Raw genomic sequence first — 15,350 nt, 5'->3', positions numbered from 1 at the left:
ACACTTTCGTATGGTCCAAGAGTTTGGTTTTGTTTCGTTTTAGGAATTTATCTCTAGGCCCATTTAACTTAGCCCAACTTTTGTATCTTGCTATCCAAGATCGTCTTTTTTTTTATATTTGGGTTTAGTGCACCTATAACTAATTATGCCTCAAAAATTATGCCTGAAAAATTATAATGTGCACGAATTCAAGTCGACCTTTATTGTATGCACGAACTTAGTAAAAACGTTCAAATCATGTAACATGGTGTACGTGGCAGCCCATATGAGTTGCCAAGTGCAAATTTATTTATATTTGAACTGGCCACGTTCAAGGTTTTGATCGGTCGATTACAAAAAGTTACATGATTTGAACATTTTTACTAAGTTCATGCATACAATAAAGGTCGACTTGAATTCGTGCACACTATAACTTTTCAGACATAGTTAGTTACATTCTGACGCACTTAATATTTTTTTTTCGGACTTTTTGAAATGTTAGACCACATAGGAGTTTAGGACGAGGTCAACCAAAGAAGTAAACAATTTTTATTAAGTGGTATTGTTTTTTCTTTTTTTAAGGTTCAAAAAATTTATGACCCAAAATCTTTTTTGTATTAATAATAAGACACCTAAGATAAATTGATAATATAAATTCAAATTCAAGTATAGTATTTAATATAAACCGAAAGGAATGGATGAGTACACACATGAAATAAAAAAGTGAGTGATTGAAACTTGAAAGATGATTAAAGCGTGGAGGAATCGAATTCACAATTCATAAAAAGAATTTCTGTCTTCGAGTTTAAAGAGATGGAATTCTAATTAAGGTATAGTGTGTTGTGGTGGCAAAATAATGTACGTTTGTTATACTTGAGGCATGGACTTTCGTCATATTATGGTTTTGGGTAAATTACTATATTGGAAATCAATTTGGTGTTATAGCCGAATACTTGAATCAGATAATAAGCGTAAACCGATTCAATCAATTTTGATATGTTATACTTATTCAAAATGTATTGACTATAAAAGATAATCACACAAACATTCTAAGCCATCAACCAACTAACCAAGAATGACAAAACTACAAAAGTTTACTATCATCATTCATCAATCGATTATCAACAAAACCATAATAAAATTTAATCATATTTGAAATATATATAACTATTATACAATAATAAATAATTACTATGTTTTCAAAAGTTTATAAATACATTTTGATCTTAAAGACTTAACTAATGAAGCCATTATTGTATATCATGGTTATGTTGATATTTAGTAAATACATATCAAATTTGTATAAATTTTTTTGGTTTTTTTTATATATAAAAAAAGCAAGTAATATTTAAATATTTATATATTTGTGTAAATTCAGAACGAATATATAAAAACTTATGTCGTTAGTTGTCGGGGATGTGCAATTAATAACAAACAAAATTGGATAATATGTAATCACTACATGCATGATACGCTTTCAGATTGAATCAAGTCGGTGGTTTACCCCAAATTATTCAACCGGATATAATCAGTGATTAAGAATTTTCTGTATAATTAGTGTTTGAGTTTTGTGTGTGAAAACAGGGAGAGAGGGAATTGCAGGCGGTGGTGGAGATCGCGGGAGGCGGTGGAGAAGGGGGGCGACAACGGAGGATGATAGAAACTAGGTCGATAAGAGTGTGTAATGATTAGAGGGAATTGGAGAAAGGGGAATATATAAGGATTTTATGTTTTATGTAGGGGTATTTTGGGAAGAAATTTTTTACTTAATTTCTTAATCTCAATCCTCTTTATAAAGAATTATAGATAATTAATTAACTAATGATTATATAGGTGTACCTTAAGCATATATGGGGTACTTTTAGACGATCTATTTGGTAAAAACAAAGCACACCCAGTTGAGTTTCTTTTCTTTCAAAATTTACATTTATGTTTTTCTTTCTATTTCAAGATTTACATCTATAGATACTTTTTTTAAACAAACTAATTTAACACCCGCATGATACGAAATGAGTGAATTTTTTTTTCTTATTCACTTGAGGTGGGTAGTTTTTTTCCCGTGGGTAGTTTTTTCCCGTTATAGTGTTGAAAATTTTGAATAGTGATTTTCACATTAATCATCGACTTTTACTCACATTCTATTTAAAAGACATGAATCTATGTCAAATAAGCTAAAACTAACTCAAGTTAATCATTGACTTTTTTCTTATTGTATCTATATATATATACTTTATAAATTATCTACTTTTTTGTATTTTTCAAAAAAAAAATAAAAATTTATCTACCTATATCCTTATTCTTTATTCACTAATTTATAAATTAATGTCCACCTAATATACTTATAATGCTCTTAATAAAATTATTTTCAACATATATCTTTCAACCCTTAAAATAATTACACGACCCTTATTTACATCAAAATCTTTTACATTAATAATCACATCACCGTCGTTGCCCGTCCTACCGCATCGTACGGGCATATGTTTTATTATGTACTCGTAGTAGTTATTCTATTAAGATCTTATTATCCAGATTTAATTCTGCATATCAATACCATTTATAAACCCTTATAAAGAAAATAATGTTTTAGAATTTAAACACTTTTTACAATATCCATAAATTATCCTTAATCTTAAAATAAGTAACACACATTCACTTCACACCACTTATTTGTCTCTCTTTCTTTCATACTATCACTTTCCAGTGTGACAATGTGCATCATCACCGACACCCCGGCCATCGCCTTTCGTATCCATCATCACCACACTTAACTATCATTTTTTAAATGGTAACGTTGCAACGCACGGACACCCATCTAGTTCCTTTATATAATAAATTGATATAGGAAACTTACAAATGAATTTCCTAACGAGTGTCTCGGGGGCATTCATTATTATGTATTTAATGAATTCAAACTTTTTAAAGTATAAAAATTGTTTTTTTTTTTTCCGAAAATTCAGTCGGGACATGACGTCATGAAAACCTTATCGTATAATGATGAAGTTTTGTGCGTACTCTGGAAACGACATGTTGACTATAGACTGTTACGAGTATTTAGAGAAAAAACCTTAAGATTTGTCATCCTTAAAGATCGAACTCAATGATTTATATAAAAATGATGACACTAGATGTAACTTTTAATTATTTAGAAAAAAAGTTGCTCATTTAACGATTTCAAACATTTTAAAATATAAAAATATACATTAATGATTCATATAAAAATCATAATTAATTATTAGATTCGGTTAATGAACATTTAATATAATTTTAGATTATTTGTTAAGAAATAATTATGGGTTCATTAATGCCTCTGAAACTGGTTTACAAATCCCTACAATAAAAGATCAAACAGCTTTACTACGGATCAAATGTATATGGTTTTGATTTAGTTGTTGACGTATAAACTAAGATAACACTAACGTAACAAAATAAACTTCTAAGTTTCATCGTATCTTGGTTGGATTAAAATTGTAATTTTCCAGGTCATTTGTCCACAAATGTGAATTAAATATGCTAATTGCCCACATAAGTTCTACTTATAGTAGTCGAATGACGTACTTTTGTGGGTTTGATCAATCAAGGTTGCCTAAATTTGGAAAAAGAAAATCTTAGAAAGCTTTGAATCATCTTGTCATTATTCTAAAAGATTTTTGTCATTGGAAGTATTTGTCCTAATATTAACTCATGCAAATGGTCAAATATTAGATTTATTGTAGACTTGTAGTATTACACATTTTAGGAAATAAACAGCTATCACATTTTTATGTTTACACATAATTTGATATAATTACCGTTAACAAAATATTTATACATAAGTAAACAAAAATAAAAATAACATCTCGTTTTTAACTAAAGTCTTGAGTTTGAATTGTGTTTTTCTTCCTTTAAATACTCTTAACCGGCCATAATCAACAGCTCGTTGTTTATGGGATGGGCAAGACTTTATCGTTATCATTACACCTTAAGGTTTTCATGACGTCGAAACCCGACTAAATATTTGAAAAAGAAAAAGTGAAATTGGTAGGAATTACGTACATATAATTTAGAGTGAAGAGGAGGGAGGAGGCTAATAAAAGCAATGCTGTATAATGTAGCTGAGCCACCACCTTCCTTCTTTAATTCCTCCCATCCTCTTTTAACTACCCCAAATTTATAACTCACTCACTCTCTCATCATTCACTACTCCCTCCATCTCTCTCTCTCTCTCTCTGCCCCTGCAAATTAAACATAATAACACTATAATGTCTGTTTACACTGTTAAAGTTGAGGATTCAAGGGCGGCCGACGGACAAACCCCGTCAGCCGGCCCGGTTTATAGGTGCATTTATGCCAAGGATGGTCTCATGGACTTGCCTCCTGGTTATGATTCTCCTTGGGACTTTTTCAGGTATATATTTTGTTACCTTTTTTTTTTTTCTTCTACATTGGTATTTTTGCACTGAAAAAGTTTTCTTGCATCATTTTGACTTTCAAGTGGAAAAAAGTCATAACTCAGAAGTCAAGATGGTGTCGAGACATATACTACATTATTCTGTGCATTTTTGTTATATATTAAGATTGAGAAAGAGTTTATATATATATATAGATAGATATAGATACTTATTAAAGTGTAATTATTTGTATCATATATTCTTTTTTAATTTTTAAGAAACTCAATACATACATTTAAGCTTCTTCCAATTTAGATTTAAAGGTGTTACATATGTTTTTCTACCACAGAAATCTTTTTCTTAACAAGGATATATATATTGGTAGTCTTGTTCAACACCCTTGGTCAAAGCTCGGTTGACTAGCTTTGAGCATTTGTCTAAGTCATATCACTTTTTTTTTTTTTTAACAGTGAGTTAATCGTAGTACATATTTTTGATTTATTAACAAATTGTAAGTATCACAAACATTTAAGGATTGATGTGTAAAAAGAATATATATATATATATATATGTCTAAAAGTATGTCTTGATCATTACAAATCACAAGATCAAATTTGATTACAATGAAAAAGAATAATCAAGTAAATTCCATTTGTGATACATTTATGAATTAGGTATATCTGTAAGGCTATATGATCATAAGTGTATATATCATGGGGAAATTAACTGCATATGATTCCTCACTTGCATGTTCAATTTGTTTGCAATTGGGTTCACATCCATTTATTAACGTAAACCGAAATAAACGAACATCCATTCAATTTGTTTGCAACATTCTGTTTGGTTTGGTATAATTTCATTCTTTTTGGTTTATTGATGACAGTGAGTCCGTTAAAAGAAACCCGAAGAACCCTGCGCTTGGTCGACGTCAAATCATCGATGGGAAGGTACTATACATACCTATCCTATCTTATGAGCATAAAATCCATGCAAGATAAGATCTGATCTGAAATCAATCTTGCAGGCTGGTGGCTATTCATGGTTATCATATCAAGATGCTTACAATTCTGCTTTACGTATTGCCTCAGCCATTCGAAGTCGATCTGTTAATCCTGTGCGTACTTAATTACTTAACCTCTGCTTTCCTAAGATTATACCGAGTTTTTTTTTACTATCAGTACAAGAGTTTATGTAACTTTTTCAGTTTTTAATTTCTTTACTGTGAATTTAATTAGGGAGACAGGTGCGGTATATATGGACCTAACTGTCCTGAATGGATCATTTCTATGGAGGTATTATTATATCCACATGACTGCATATATCCTTTGTACTATTTCGCTAAGGAATACTTTCCGAGTATGAATTATCAAAACATCTTATAGTGTAACCCCATCAATATTCTTCTTTATGACTAGTTAAGTTTAGATTGGTATAATTGTCAATATGGCATCTAAAGGTGAAAGTTTATTCTTTCATTGGTTATTGAAGAAATATTTTTTTGTTAAGTTGCTCCTTTGTTGTCTTTGGAAGCTACTAATAATGATACTGTTTGTTATAATTTTTCCGCAGGCTTGTAACAGCAATGGCATAACATATGTACCTTTATATGATACACTTGGTACCCAAAAAACATATTTTACTATTTATGAAACTTGAGTCAGTTTTGCTTGTAGTAATCTGATCATTCTTATCGACTGTCCTTGTTTCAGGTGCTAACGCGGTCGAGTACATCATCAACCATGCAGAAATTTCGTTAGTTTTTGTTCAAGAGAACAAGTTGCCTGCGGTATGTTATGCTTTTATCTTCTTTAGCCAGCTTTTTTCACTACATTATATGTGGATGTGACCCCTTTTCTGTATATATGCCACATATTTACCTGATATGCCGACAACTGGTTTTATATATATCACTTTGTTGATTGAATATGTATTGTCCTTGTAGATCTTATCGTGTCTTCCAAAGTGCTCATCCAATCTGAAAAGTAAGACAAGTTATATTGAAGATACTTTAGTTTGATTAATAACTGCATTATGACTGAGGTTTTCATTTTCTACTTGAAGCTATCGTCAGCTTTGGGAAGTTCTCTGAATCACAAAAGAAGGAAGCAGAGGAACAAGGTGTTGATTGCTTCTCATGGGAAGATTTTTCTTTAATGGTTCGTATTTCTGCAAAAGATATTTGATTTGCTGCAATCACTCAAATATGAATTAAATTGTACTGTTTATCGATCATTTTCAGGGAAGTTTGGAAGATGAACTACCTGCAAAAAATAAGACTGACATTTGCACAATAATGTACACAAGTGGAACAACCGGAGAACCAAAGGGTGTCATACTAACTAACAGTGCTTTCATGTCAGAAGTCTTGTCGATGCATCAACTACTTGTTGAAACAGATAAACCTGTAAGTTTCAAAATCAAAGTGGTCCGAGTTACCATTTCTGATCTCATCTTCTATTTTCAGATATAACTGTTCGATATACGTTTTTGTGTTGATTGGTCAAAAATCTACAATAAAGATAGGTAAATAAGCCTTGTTGTATAACTGAAGTTCTCTATGTTGCAGGGCACAGAAGAAGATACATACTTCTCATTTCTTCCTTTGGCACATATATTTGATCAGATAGTTGAGACATATTGCATTTACAGTGGTTCCTCGATTGGGTTTTGGCAAGGAGTAAGATATAGAATTGTCAAATATCATATATTTTAATCTTTTCGTCTTAATTATGTGTCTAATATTTATATAAACATTTTCATGTCACTTGTAGGATATTAGATATTTGATTGAGGACCTTCTTGTGTTGAAACCAACCATATTTTGTGGTGTTCCAAGAGTTTATGACCGCATTTATACTGGTAAAAACCCATTCACTGTTGAATATCGTAGGACTCAATATGTATGCATGATGATCTAAGCGTATGTTTTGCTACTGCTATATAGGTATAATGGCGAAGATTTCAGCTGGGGGTGCTGTAAGGAAGGCATTATTTGATTTTGCATACAACTAGTATGTTCTGCCCGCTGTAACTTGTCAACTAATTCAATTTTTTTGTTTGTGTATTAAAACTAACTGAAAATTTGTCAACAGTAAATTGTGGAACCTTGAAAAGGGAATACAACAAGACAAATCAGCCCCACTTTTGGACAAGCTTGTCTTCGATAAAGTCAAACTCGATCTTGACTCTTTTTTTAAATCCTTTTGGACTTTATTTGTTGCCTTGCTCATATTAACGATCTCTTCCAGATTAAACAAGGGTTCGGAGGAAGGGTTCGTCTTATGTTATCTGGTGCTGCGCCTTTGCCTAGACATGTTGAAGAATTTTTGCGAGTGACATGTTGTACTGTCCTCTCGCAAGGATATGGTATGGAGGATGGATACTTTAAATAGCTCCTTAGGTCATTTAGCTAATATGGTATGTTAAGTATATTGATACAAAATTTCAGCAAAACTTAATGTTGTTTCTTCTTGTATTATCTATAAATGGCAGGACTTACTGAAAGTTGTGGTGGATGCTTTACATCCATAGCAAACGTGTACTCTATGATCGGAACTGTGGGTGTACCCATGACAACCATCGAGGCAAGGCTTGAGTCTGTAACAGATATGGGTTACGATGCACTTGGTAGTGTGCCACGTGGGGAAATTTGTCTAAGGGGAAACACACTATTTTCTGGGTACCACAAGCGAGAGGATCTTACTAAGGCTGTCCTTGTTGATGGCTGGTTCCATACAGGTAAAACATCTGAAAAGAAAGACATGTTAAGTGTTTTTTTTTTTACTTTTATGCATATTAGGAAACTGCAGTCAAAAAACTAGTTCAACTGGCATGAGCCTGTCTTTTGTTTAAGTTCGTTTAACATGGTCACAGAATCACCTCTGATGAAATGTCATTGCGGTGCCCAGATCTTCCCCCCTCCCTTTTTTTTTTGCCTTTGAAGGACTGTTTAGAAGATTAAAGTAGTAGGCGTGGCAAAATCAGCATGTTGGGTAACGGGCCGGGACGTGTCTTTTTGTGCAGATTCTTTCCTTTCTAATAGATAGTTAGATTTTCAAATATGAATCACATATATTCAATACTGATATTGTTTTTCTAATAGTATGATTTAGTAACCTTAAATGCGTTAAAAATACAAATTTTGGGCGACTTTCATAGTTTTACCCCCATTTGGCCCATTTCCTTTCCAGCTATCTTTTTAATTTATCCATTAGACCCGTTGATTACAAAATATAACCTGAATCAACCCATAGATAAGTAAATGGGTGGATGATGTCACCTCTAGTTAAAAGGTACGGAGAGCTAAAATTTTGTATTGTAGGTGATATTGGGGAATGGCAGGCCGACGGGGCAATGAAAATCATTGACAGGAAAAAGAATATATTCAAGTTGTCCCAAGGGGAGTATGTTGCAATTGAAAGCATCGAAAGTATCTATTCACGGTGTCCTTTGGTAACCTCGGTATGCATATACTTTACATCCCAGAATCTCTTTTAAATGTCTGAACCGAACAGTCTTTCATCTAAATCACATATGTAACCATTTCTTGTGATATGGCAGATTTGGGTGTATGGCAATAGTTTTGAATCTTTCCTTGTGGCGGTTGTGGTGCCCGATAGAATGGCAATCGAAGAATGGGCAGCAAAAAACAATGAATCAGGAGATTATGTATCATTGTGCAAGAACTCGAATGCTAGAAAATATGTTCTAGATGAGCTTAATTCTGAAGCTCAAAATAATAAAGTACGTTAACCATGAAATTATCTTTTAAGCATTCAGTTTCAACATTTTTTACTTTCCTGTCTGACACCGTTGATACGCCTGGCACAGCTTCGTGGATTCGAGATGCTGAAAGCAGTTCATCTAGAGCCATTACCATTTGACTTCGAGAGGGATTTAATAACTCCAACATTTAAACTAAAGAGGCAGCAGCTCCTAAAATACTATAAGGTACTTGTAGTCCGTTTAAGAGTTATTTGCCCAAAATTCAAATTTACTTTTTCAATTCTCCTATGTCCAACTCCTATATTCTTAGTTAGTCATCATTAAAAATTGGTTATTGTTATAACCTTTGAAATTATACAACTGAGTATAAGATAGATTAACGCCCAAGAGTTATATGAAGAAAAACATCTTTTAATGATTCTGTGGCCCAAATTTAGTACATTGCCGTAATGTGGACAAAAACAGCCATTCGTTTCATTAACTTTTGTCAATTCTTACTGTATTAAATAGAAAATATTCTTAGTTTGCTTTTCGCTATATTATTTACAGGATAGCATTGATCAGTTATATACTGAAGCAAAGTCATCCAAGAAATGAACCAAAAAAGCGTAGACGAATGACACGCCACGTATTTCTCTGTATGATGTTTCTTGTTTGTATTTTATATATAAAAAGTATATCTGTAGTTTAGTTTGGAGATGGATTTATCACTTTCTACGGATGACTATATTATTTGTAAAGACTGCATTAGGTGGCTTGTATTCATGTATTGGGACACTGGTGTACTACGGAAAAAAAAAGAAAAAAACCCTTATATGTGTGCACTATGCATATATGCTTCAACATTTTTAAGGTCAATATATCAAGGACTATTTAATACAAATTATCAGAATAGGGTCTTACAATTAAAGCATCCTTTGACAGCCTGTGAAATTCGGTGTGGTGAGCCAACCACGCTGGGAAGTCCAGCGTGGTCCATTGCAATATAGCCCACTGTGTGGTTAAGGCGTGGTGAGACTGAGGTGGTGGTGATTACGCTGTGAGCCAGCCAATATATATGGGCCTATGGGGTATGTAAGAAAATTTGATGAACAAATGGGCTTTCACTAGCTTTGGGCACAAATAAAACCATGCTCAATTAAATAATATTCCTTGTAAATCGCATCAATAAAAAAAATCCTACGTCATGTTTTACTAATGAGAAGTGATATCTCTACAACAATTACAACAATTTTTAGGCACACACAACAACTGTACATATTTTATTACACAGTATACAACTGTATGAAACATGTGTTGTTGTATATAGCTAAAAGGTGTTGTTGGGATATCAATTCCCTTTACTAATACCCATATAATTAATGCTTGGCCATGTACGTAGTGTTTTGAAGAGAGTAAGAGAACGAACTGTATTATTTAGTTAAACGAGAACGGTACCTGTGTGCTGCGAAGGTGATGGAGGTGATCGATGACGAGGTGGTTATCTAATGGCGGAGGCGGCGGTGGCGGTGATGGGGTGATTTACCTGACGGGCTCCGCCTTTAGCCTTACGGGCTCCGCCTTTGGATTTAAAAACTCGTCAAAAGTATATATCGAATGACCACTTTAATGAAAAAACATGAAATTTTAAAAACACCCATATAATTTTTATCGATGTACGGTTTTGAGATAAAATATTTTGAATGAATTAGAAAGATAAATAATTTATAGAGGAGAGAGAAAAAAATGATTGGTTGAGATTTAAGGAGAGATAAACGGTATATTATAGTTATCTATACTAGTATCTTATAAAGCATTTTGCCCTTTTTGAAAATCTCAATTCATGATTTGAAGTACCTAAAACACCCCTCTTCTTTACTCACTAATTTAAACATCCTTAGTTAATATACCTATAATACCCTTAAATCTCAACCACTCATTTTCTTCTCTTCTCAAATCTCAACCACTCATTTTTTTCCTCTCCTCCGTAAATCATTTTATTCATCTAATTCATTCAAAATCTTTTATTTCAAAAACCGTATATCGATAAATTATAAAAATTGTAGGAGTTCTTAAAATTTCATGCTCTTTCATTAGATATGTCATTCGATATACTTTCGACGAATTTTTAAATGCGAGAGAGGAGCCCATACGGATAAAGTATTTGGTTATCACACTCTATGACTTATCACCTCCAATGATCTATCACCCCTACCATCTCCCGTCGCAATGCGCGGACACTTTCCCTCGTTTTAGGTAAATATAGAATAAATGGGAGGGCATTTTAGGGAAGTATTTAAAATCAATATTGAAATTTTAAGTTCAATGTTGAAAATTTAGAGGAAATCTGCTTTATAATATAGTATATTAAACTAGATTTTAGACCCGTGTCAAATACACGGGTTTTAATATAATTTTAATATAAGAATTAATATATACGTTAAATGTAAAAATATAATTAATAAAAATATATGAGATATTCGAAATCAAATACTGAATGCTAAATCATATCAAGGTTGAATGGTGTAGCAGTGAATCTGTTATACAAACTTTTCTATATAAACAATATTTTAACTTTGATTACACAATTGATCGAGTTTCCATGAATGTCTTGCAAAAAACTAATTTTATTTTCGTTAATCATGGTTGATAAGAACAATAAAAATAGCGGCTGATTCATGAGGTTTTCAAAGATTTTGTGTGTTGTGATTTTATCTGTAGGCATCAGTTTAAAGAAGAAAAAATCATATCCTAAATATAGTTTGATTTCAATTAGTAATAACAATAATGATTATCCCAATTATATTCTGATTACAATCATAAATAAGAACAATATTTCAATTAGTTTGATTACAGTTTATTAACTCGTATTAATCTAAATGTAATCTTTCTAACTTTTATCTATATTTGTTATTAGATAGACATTTTACAATAAATTATTAATTATTTTTAAATTGAGTTAAATTGTAAATTGCTGATGGAAAACCAAAAATGTAAATTAATTTAGACATTTGCCAATTTAATTAATTTTGAAAAATTGAGTGATGTGATTCATCAATTAAGTTTAGATCAGTTGCATTTTAAATAATGGCCTTAAAATATTATCAAAATAAGAATAAGTATATGCAAGTATGCAACCCAAAAATCCTTACATATTGTATAAAAGTATAATTTTTAATAATCGACATATTCAAATGAAAATAGTGTAAGCCAAATCAAAGGGGAGAAAAAAAAATCATATAATCCAAGACATTTTTACAATCGTCATATGTTCTTGTGTTCATCACTTTTTTTTCGGCTTAACTATCTTCCTATTTACTGCAGTTACGACATGTTAAGTGGTTTTAACTTTGATCCTTCTTCAAGTAAATGTTCAAAATCCGGAATCAAAGTAATTGATTGAGAAGTATATTTTGTTGCCCTTTTAATAAGTACATATTGTTCATCTACGACAAATAATATCACGGTTGCATGATGTAGCTGACTTTTTTTTTTGAACAATAAACAAAAACAAAAACATAAAAACTTAAAGTAAAACATTATCAATAGTAGAATATTATTTTATATAGTTTGATTAAGTATAAATATTAGTACCACTAATATTCAATTGATAAAATGGAAAAGTTTTAGTCTTGCGGCAACAATAACATAATTTAAATAACATAGGATTAAATATATGATATATCCATAGATATCATGTAGGTGATAGAATTTTATATAACATATGACTTTGGTGTATATCCATATAATATAGCTCTCGAGGCTTTAATTTTATTGATTTTCTAATTAACTTATTTTAATAATGACATCATTAAATCCAAATTTTATCAAATTGAGCTTTGTGATTGGTTAATAAGCTATTAGATCAGTTGTCTTTTAGTATATATAATTTTATTGATTTTCTAATTAACTTATTTTAATAATGACATCATTAAATCCAAATTTTATCAAATTGAGCTTTATGATTGGTTAATAAGCTATTAGATCAGTTGTCTTTTAGTATATATAAAGATAAAGATAAAGATAATACATACGTGGTCTCGTGATTGGCTAGCTTGTTATTTTTTCTAACTACCGACATAATATATGATTTGTTTGATCTTTGATGATGCCTTCTTCGGCCAGGTTAATGAATATAATAACCAGAATCTGCCGCAACTTAACTAGAATTCTAGTAATTACTATAAAACATCATAACCAAAAACAATTAATTACGTATGAACTAAACAAGAGGACGAACCGACGAACCAATGAAGGTACAAAACTACAAGCACGATGGGGGGATGGTTAAGCTGTAGTGTACCATGCATGTATATGGAAATAATTAATGTAGTCAGCAATTTTCGTTAGAAAAATAAACAAGCTAGGCACTAGGAAAAAGCATTATTGTGCATACAAATTAGTTATAGATGAAAAGTAACTAAATACGTGCACATGACAATTGACAACACATGACTAGTAGTATGATATTGAGTATTTTCGTGATGAAGTATTAATAAAATAATAAAAATATGTTATATGTGTAAACGTACGAAAAAGAACTCGATCGATCGCTTTTCATAAGTGGTATGCGAACACTTAAAACATCATTTGGATACATTAAAAGTTTATAAACTAACATAATGTATAACTAATTATCAATATTTAAGTGTTTAATAAAACATTGATTCGTAAAAATCGAAAAATTCACGTTTTTTGTTTTGTGCATCCATTTGATAAATATGCACCTAAGATGGATGCACAAAACAAAAACATGATTTCTTCGATTTTGATAAATTAATATGTTGTTAGACACTTAAATAATGATAATTAGTTATACACTATGTTAAAAAACCAACTAGGTTGGATCAGTGATTCGAGCCCTTGCCACTGGAGACAGAGGTTATAGGTTCGATTCTTATGTCCAGCAAGACTGGAAGTCCTTTTCTACCTTTAGTAGAACATGGAAGTAGCCTCCCTATCTTTGGTAGGGGTAAGGCTGTCTATATCTTAACCTCCCCAAACGCCGTCAAAGACGGTATTGGGACTCAAAATCCGGAAAATACGACATTGGGAGTTACTTTTTAGTTATATACTGTGTTAACTTTTATGGACTTTTAATGCATCAATATGATATTTTTAAATATTTTTATCATATCCTTATTTTAAGGATGTTCTCATTTGATTGACCCATATATTGAGTACACTCTAGTCAGAACTTTTTCAACTTGATGTATACAAAATGTAAAGATAACTAACTTTTTCATGAATCAAATAAATAATGATAGTGAAAAAAAATCAAAAGTCTCTATTAAATATTAAAAAAAAGTGATATAGTCAATTAAGTTAGATGATAGATAATTTCTATCAATAGATTATTTTTATAAAAATGATTTATGTAAATATTCATAGCTAAGAAATTTTTTGCCTCGCGTTTTAAGGCATCAATTGTCATATTGAAACGATTGTGTTATTTAATATACTTGCGTTGAATTAACAAATATTCTTTAGTGGATAAGTTTGTTTAAAAGTTTATCATATCAAATATACATTTATTAAAGGCAAAACCCTAATATTTTCCTTCTGTGCGTTGCGTGGTTTCAATTAGTTCGATTACTTTTTATTATTTATGATTTATGTTTGTTAAAGACTTTGACATATATATATATATATGTAAAATATATACTTACTAGATTTTAGACCCGTGTCCGATATTAGACACGGGCTTACGATATTATCAATATTAAATATTCATACATTTAACTTATAAAAGATTGTAGTTTCAAAGTTGAAAATATACGTAAAAACAAATAGCACAATTCAAATGTCAAGAATGATATAAAATAATAAACAAAATAATGTAATAAATAGACATTAGAAGTGTATTCACATCATCTTTTGCAAAATGCCTTTATAGACAATATTTGTTGTAGTGTTATTTGTCCTCGCATCTTTGTGGCATATCAAAACCTTGAGACCCTTTTTCGACTCAACTCGAGATATTGCAACGTACAATTGTCGGTGTGAGAAAACCGGACGTTGTAGATACAAACCAACAGTCGATAATGATTGTCCTTGACTTTTGTTAATTGTCATTAGGTAAGAAACCCTCAACGGAAATTGTCTTCTATAAAACCTGAATGAGATTGTTTTATCTGACATCAGTAGCTTTATTCTTATTCTTATGTCTTGAAAAAAAAAAGTAATTTGGTTTTTGTTAACCATATTATTCAATGATTTTGTTGGTTCCAATGAATGTGTATGTATGGTATTATGCAAATAATGTGACAAATTATATAAGAATTTTCATATAATAAC

At 31.1% G+C, this 15,350-nt stretch overlaps 1 protein-coding gene across 1 annotated transcript; it reads left to right on the top strand.

The window, feature by feature from the left end:
• Window positions 1-4,149: 4,149 nt before the first annotated feature.
• LOC122595245 (probable CoA ligase CCL6) lies at window positions 4,150-9,957 on the top strand. Its single transcript, XM_043767580.1, has 19 exons — window positions 4,150-4,366; window positions 5,233-5,296; window positions 5,374-5,463; window positions 5,585-5,641; window positions 5,919-5,967; window positions 6,059-6,135; window positions 6,292-6,331; window positions 6,411-6,505; window positions 6,589-6,753; window positions 6,916-7,026; window positions 7,121-7,208; window positions 7,294-7,360; window positions 7,442-7,517; window positions 7,598-7,715; window positions 7,842-8,087; window positions 8,671-8,810; window positions 8,910-9,092; window positions 9,180-9,299; window positions 9,624-9,957. The coding sequence occupies exons 1-19, from the start codon at window positions 4,221-4,223 to the stop codon at window positions 9,669-9,671; spliced, it is 1,980 nt and encodes a 659-aa protein (XP_043623515.1). The 5' UTR covers window positions 4,150-4,220; the 3' UTR covers window positions 9,672-9,957.
• Window positions 9,958-15,350: the final 5,393 nt, after the last annotated feature.

The sequence above is a fragment of the Erigeron canadensis genome, chromosome 4 (genome assembly GCF_010389155.1).
Source record: "Erigeron canadensis isolate Cc75 chromosome 4, C_canadensis_v1, whole genome shotgun sequence".
NCBI lineage: Eukaryota > Viridiplantae > Streptophyta > Magnoliopsida > Asterales > Asteraceae > Erigeron > Erigeron canadensis.
This window is presented reverse-complemented; position numbering and strand designations above follow the sequence as displayed.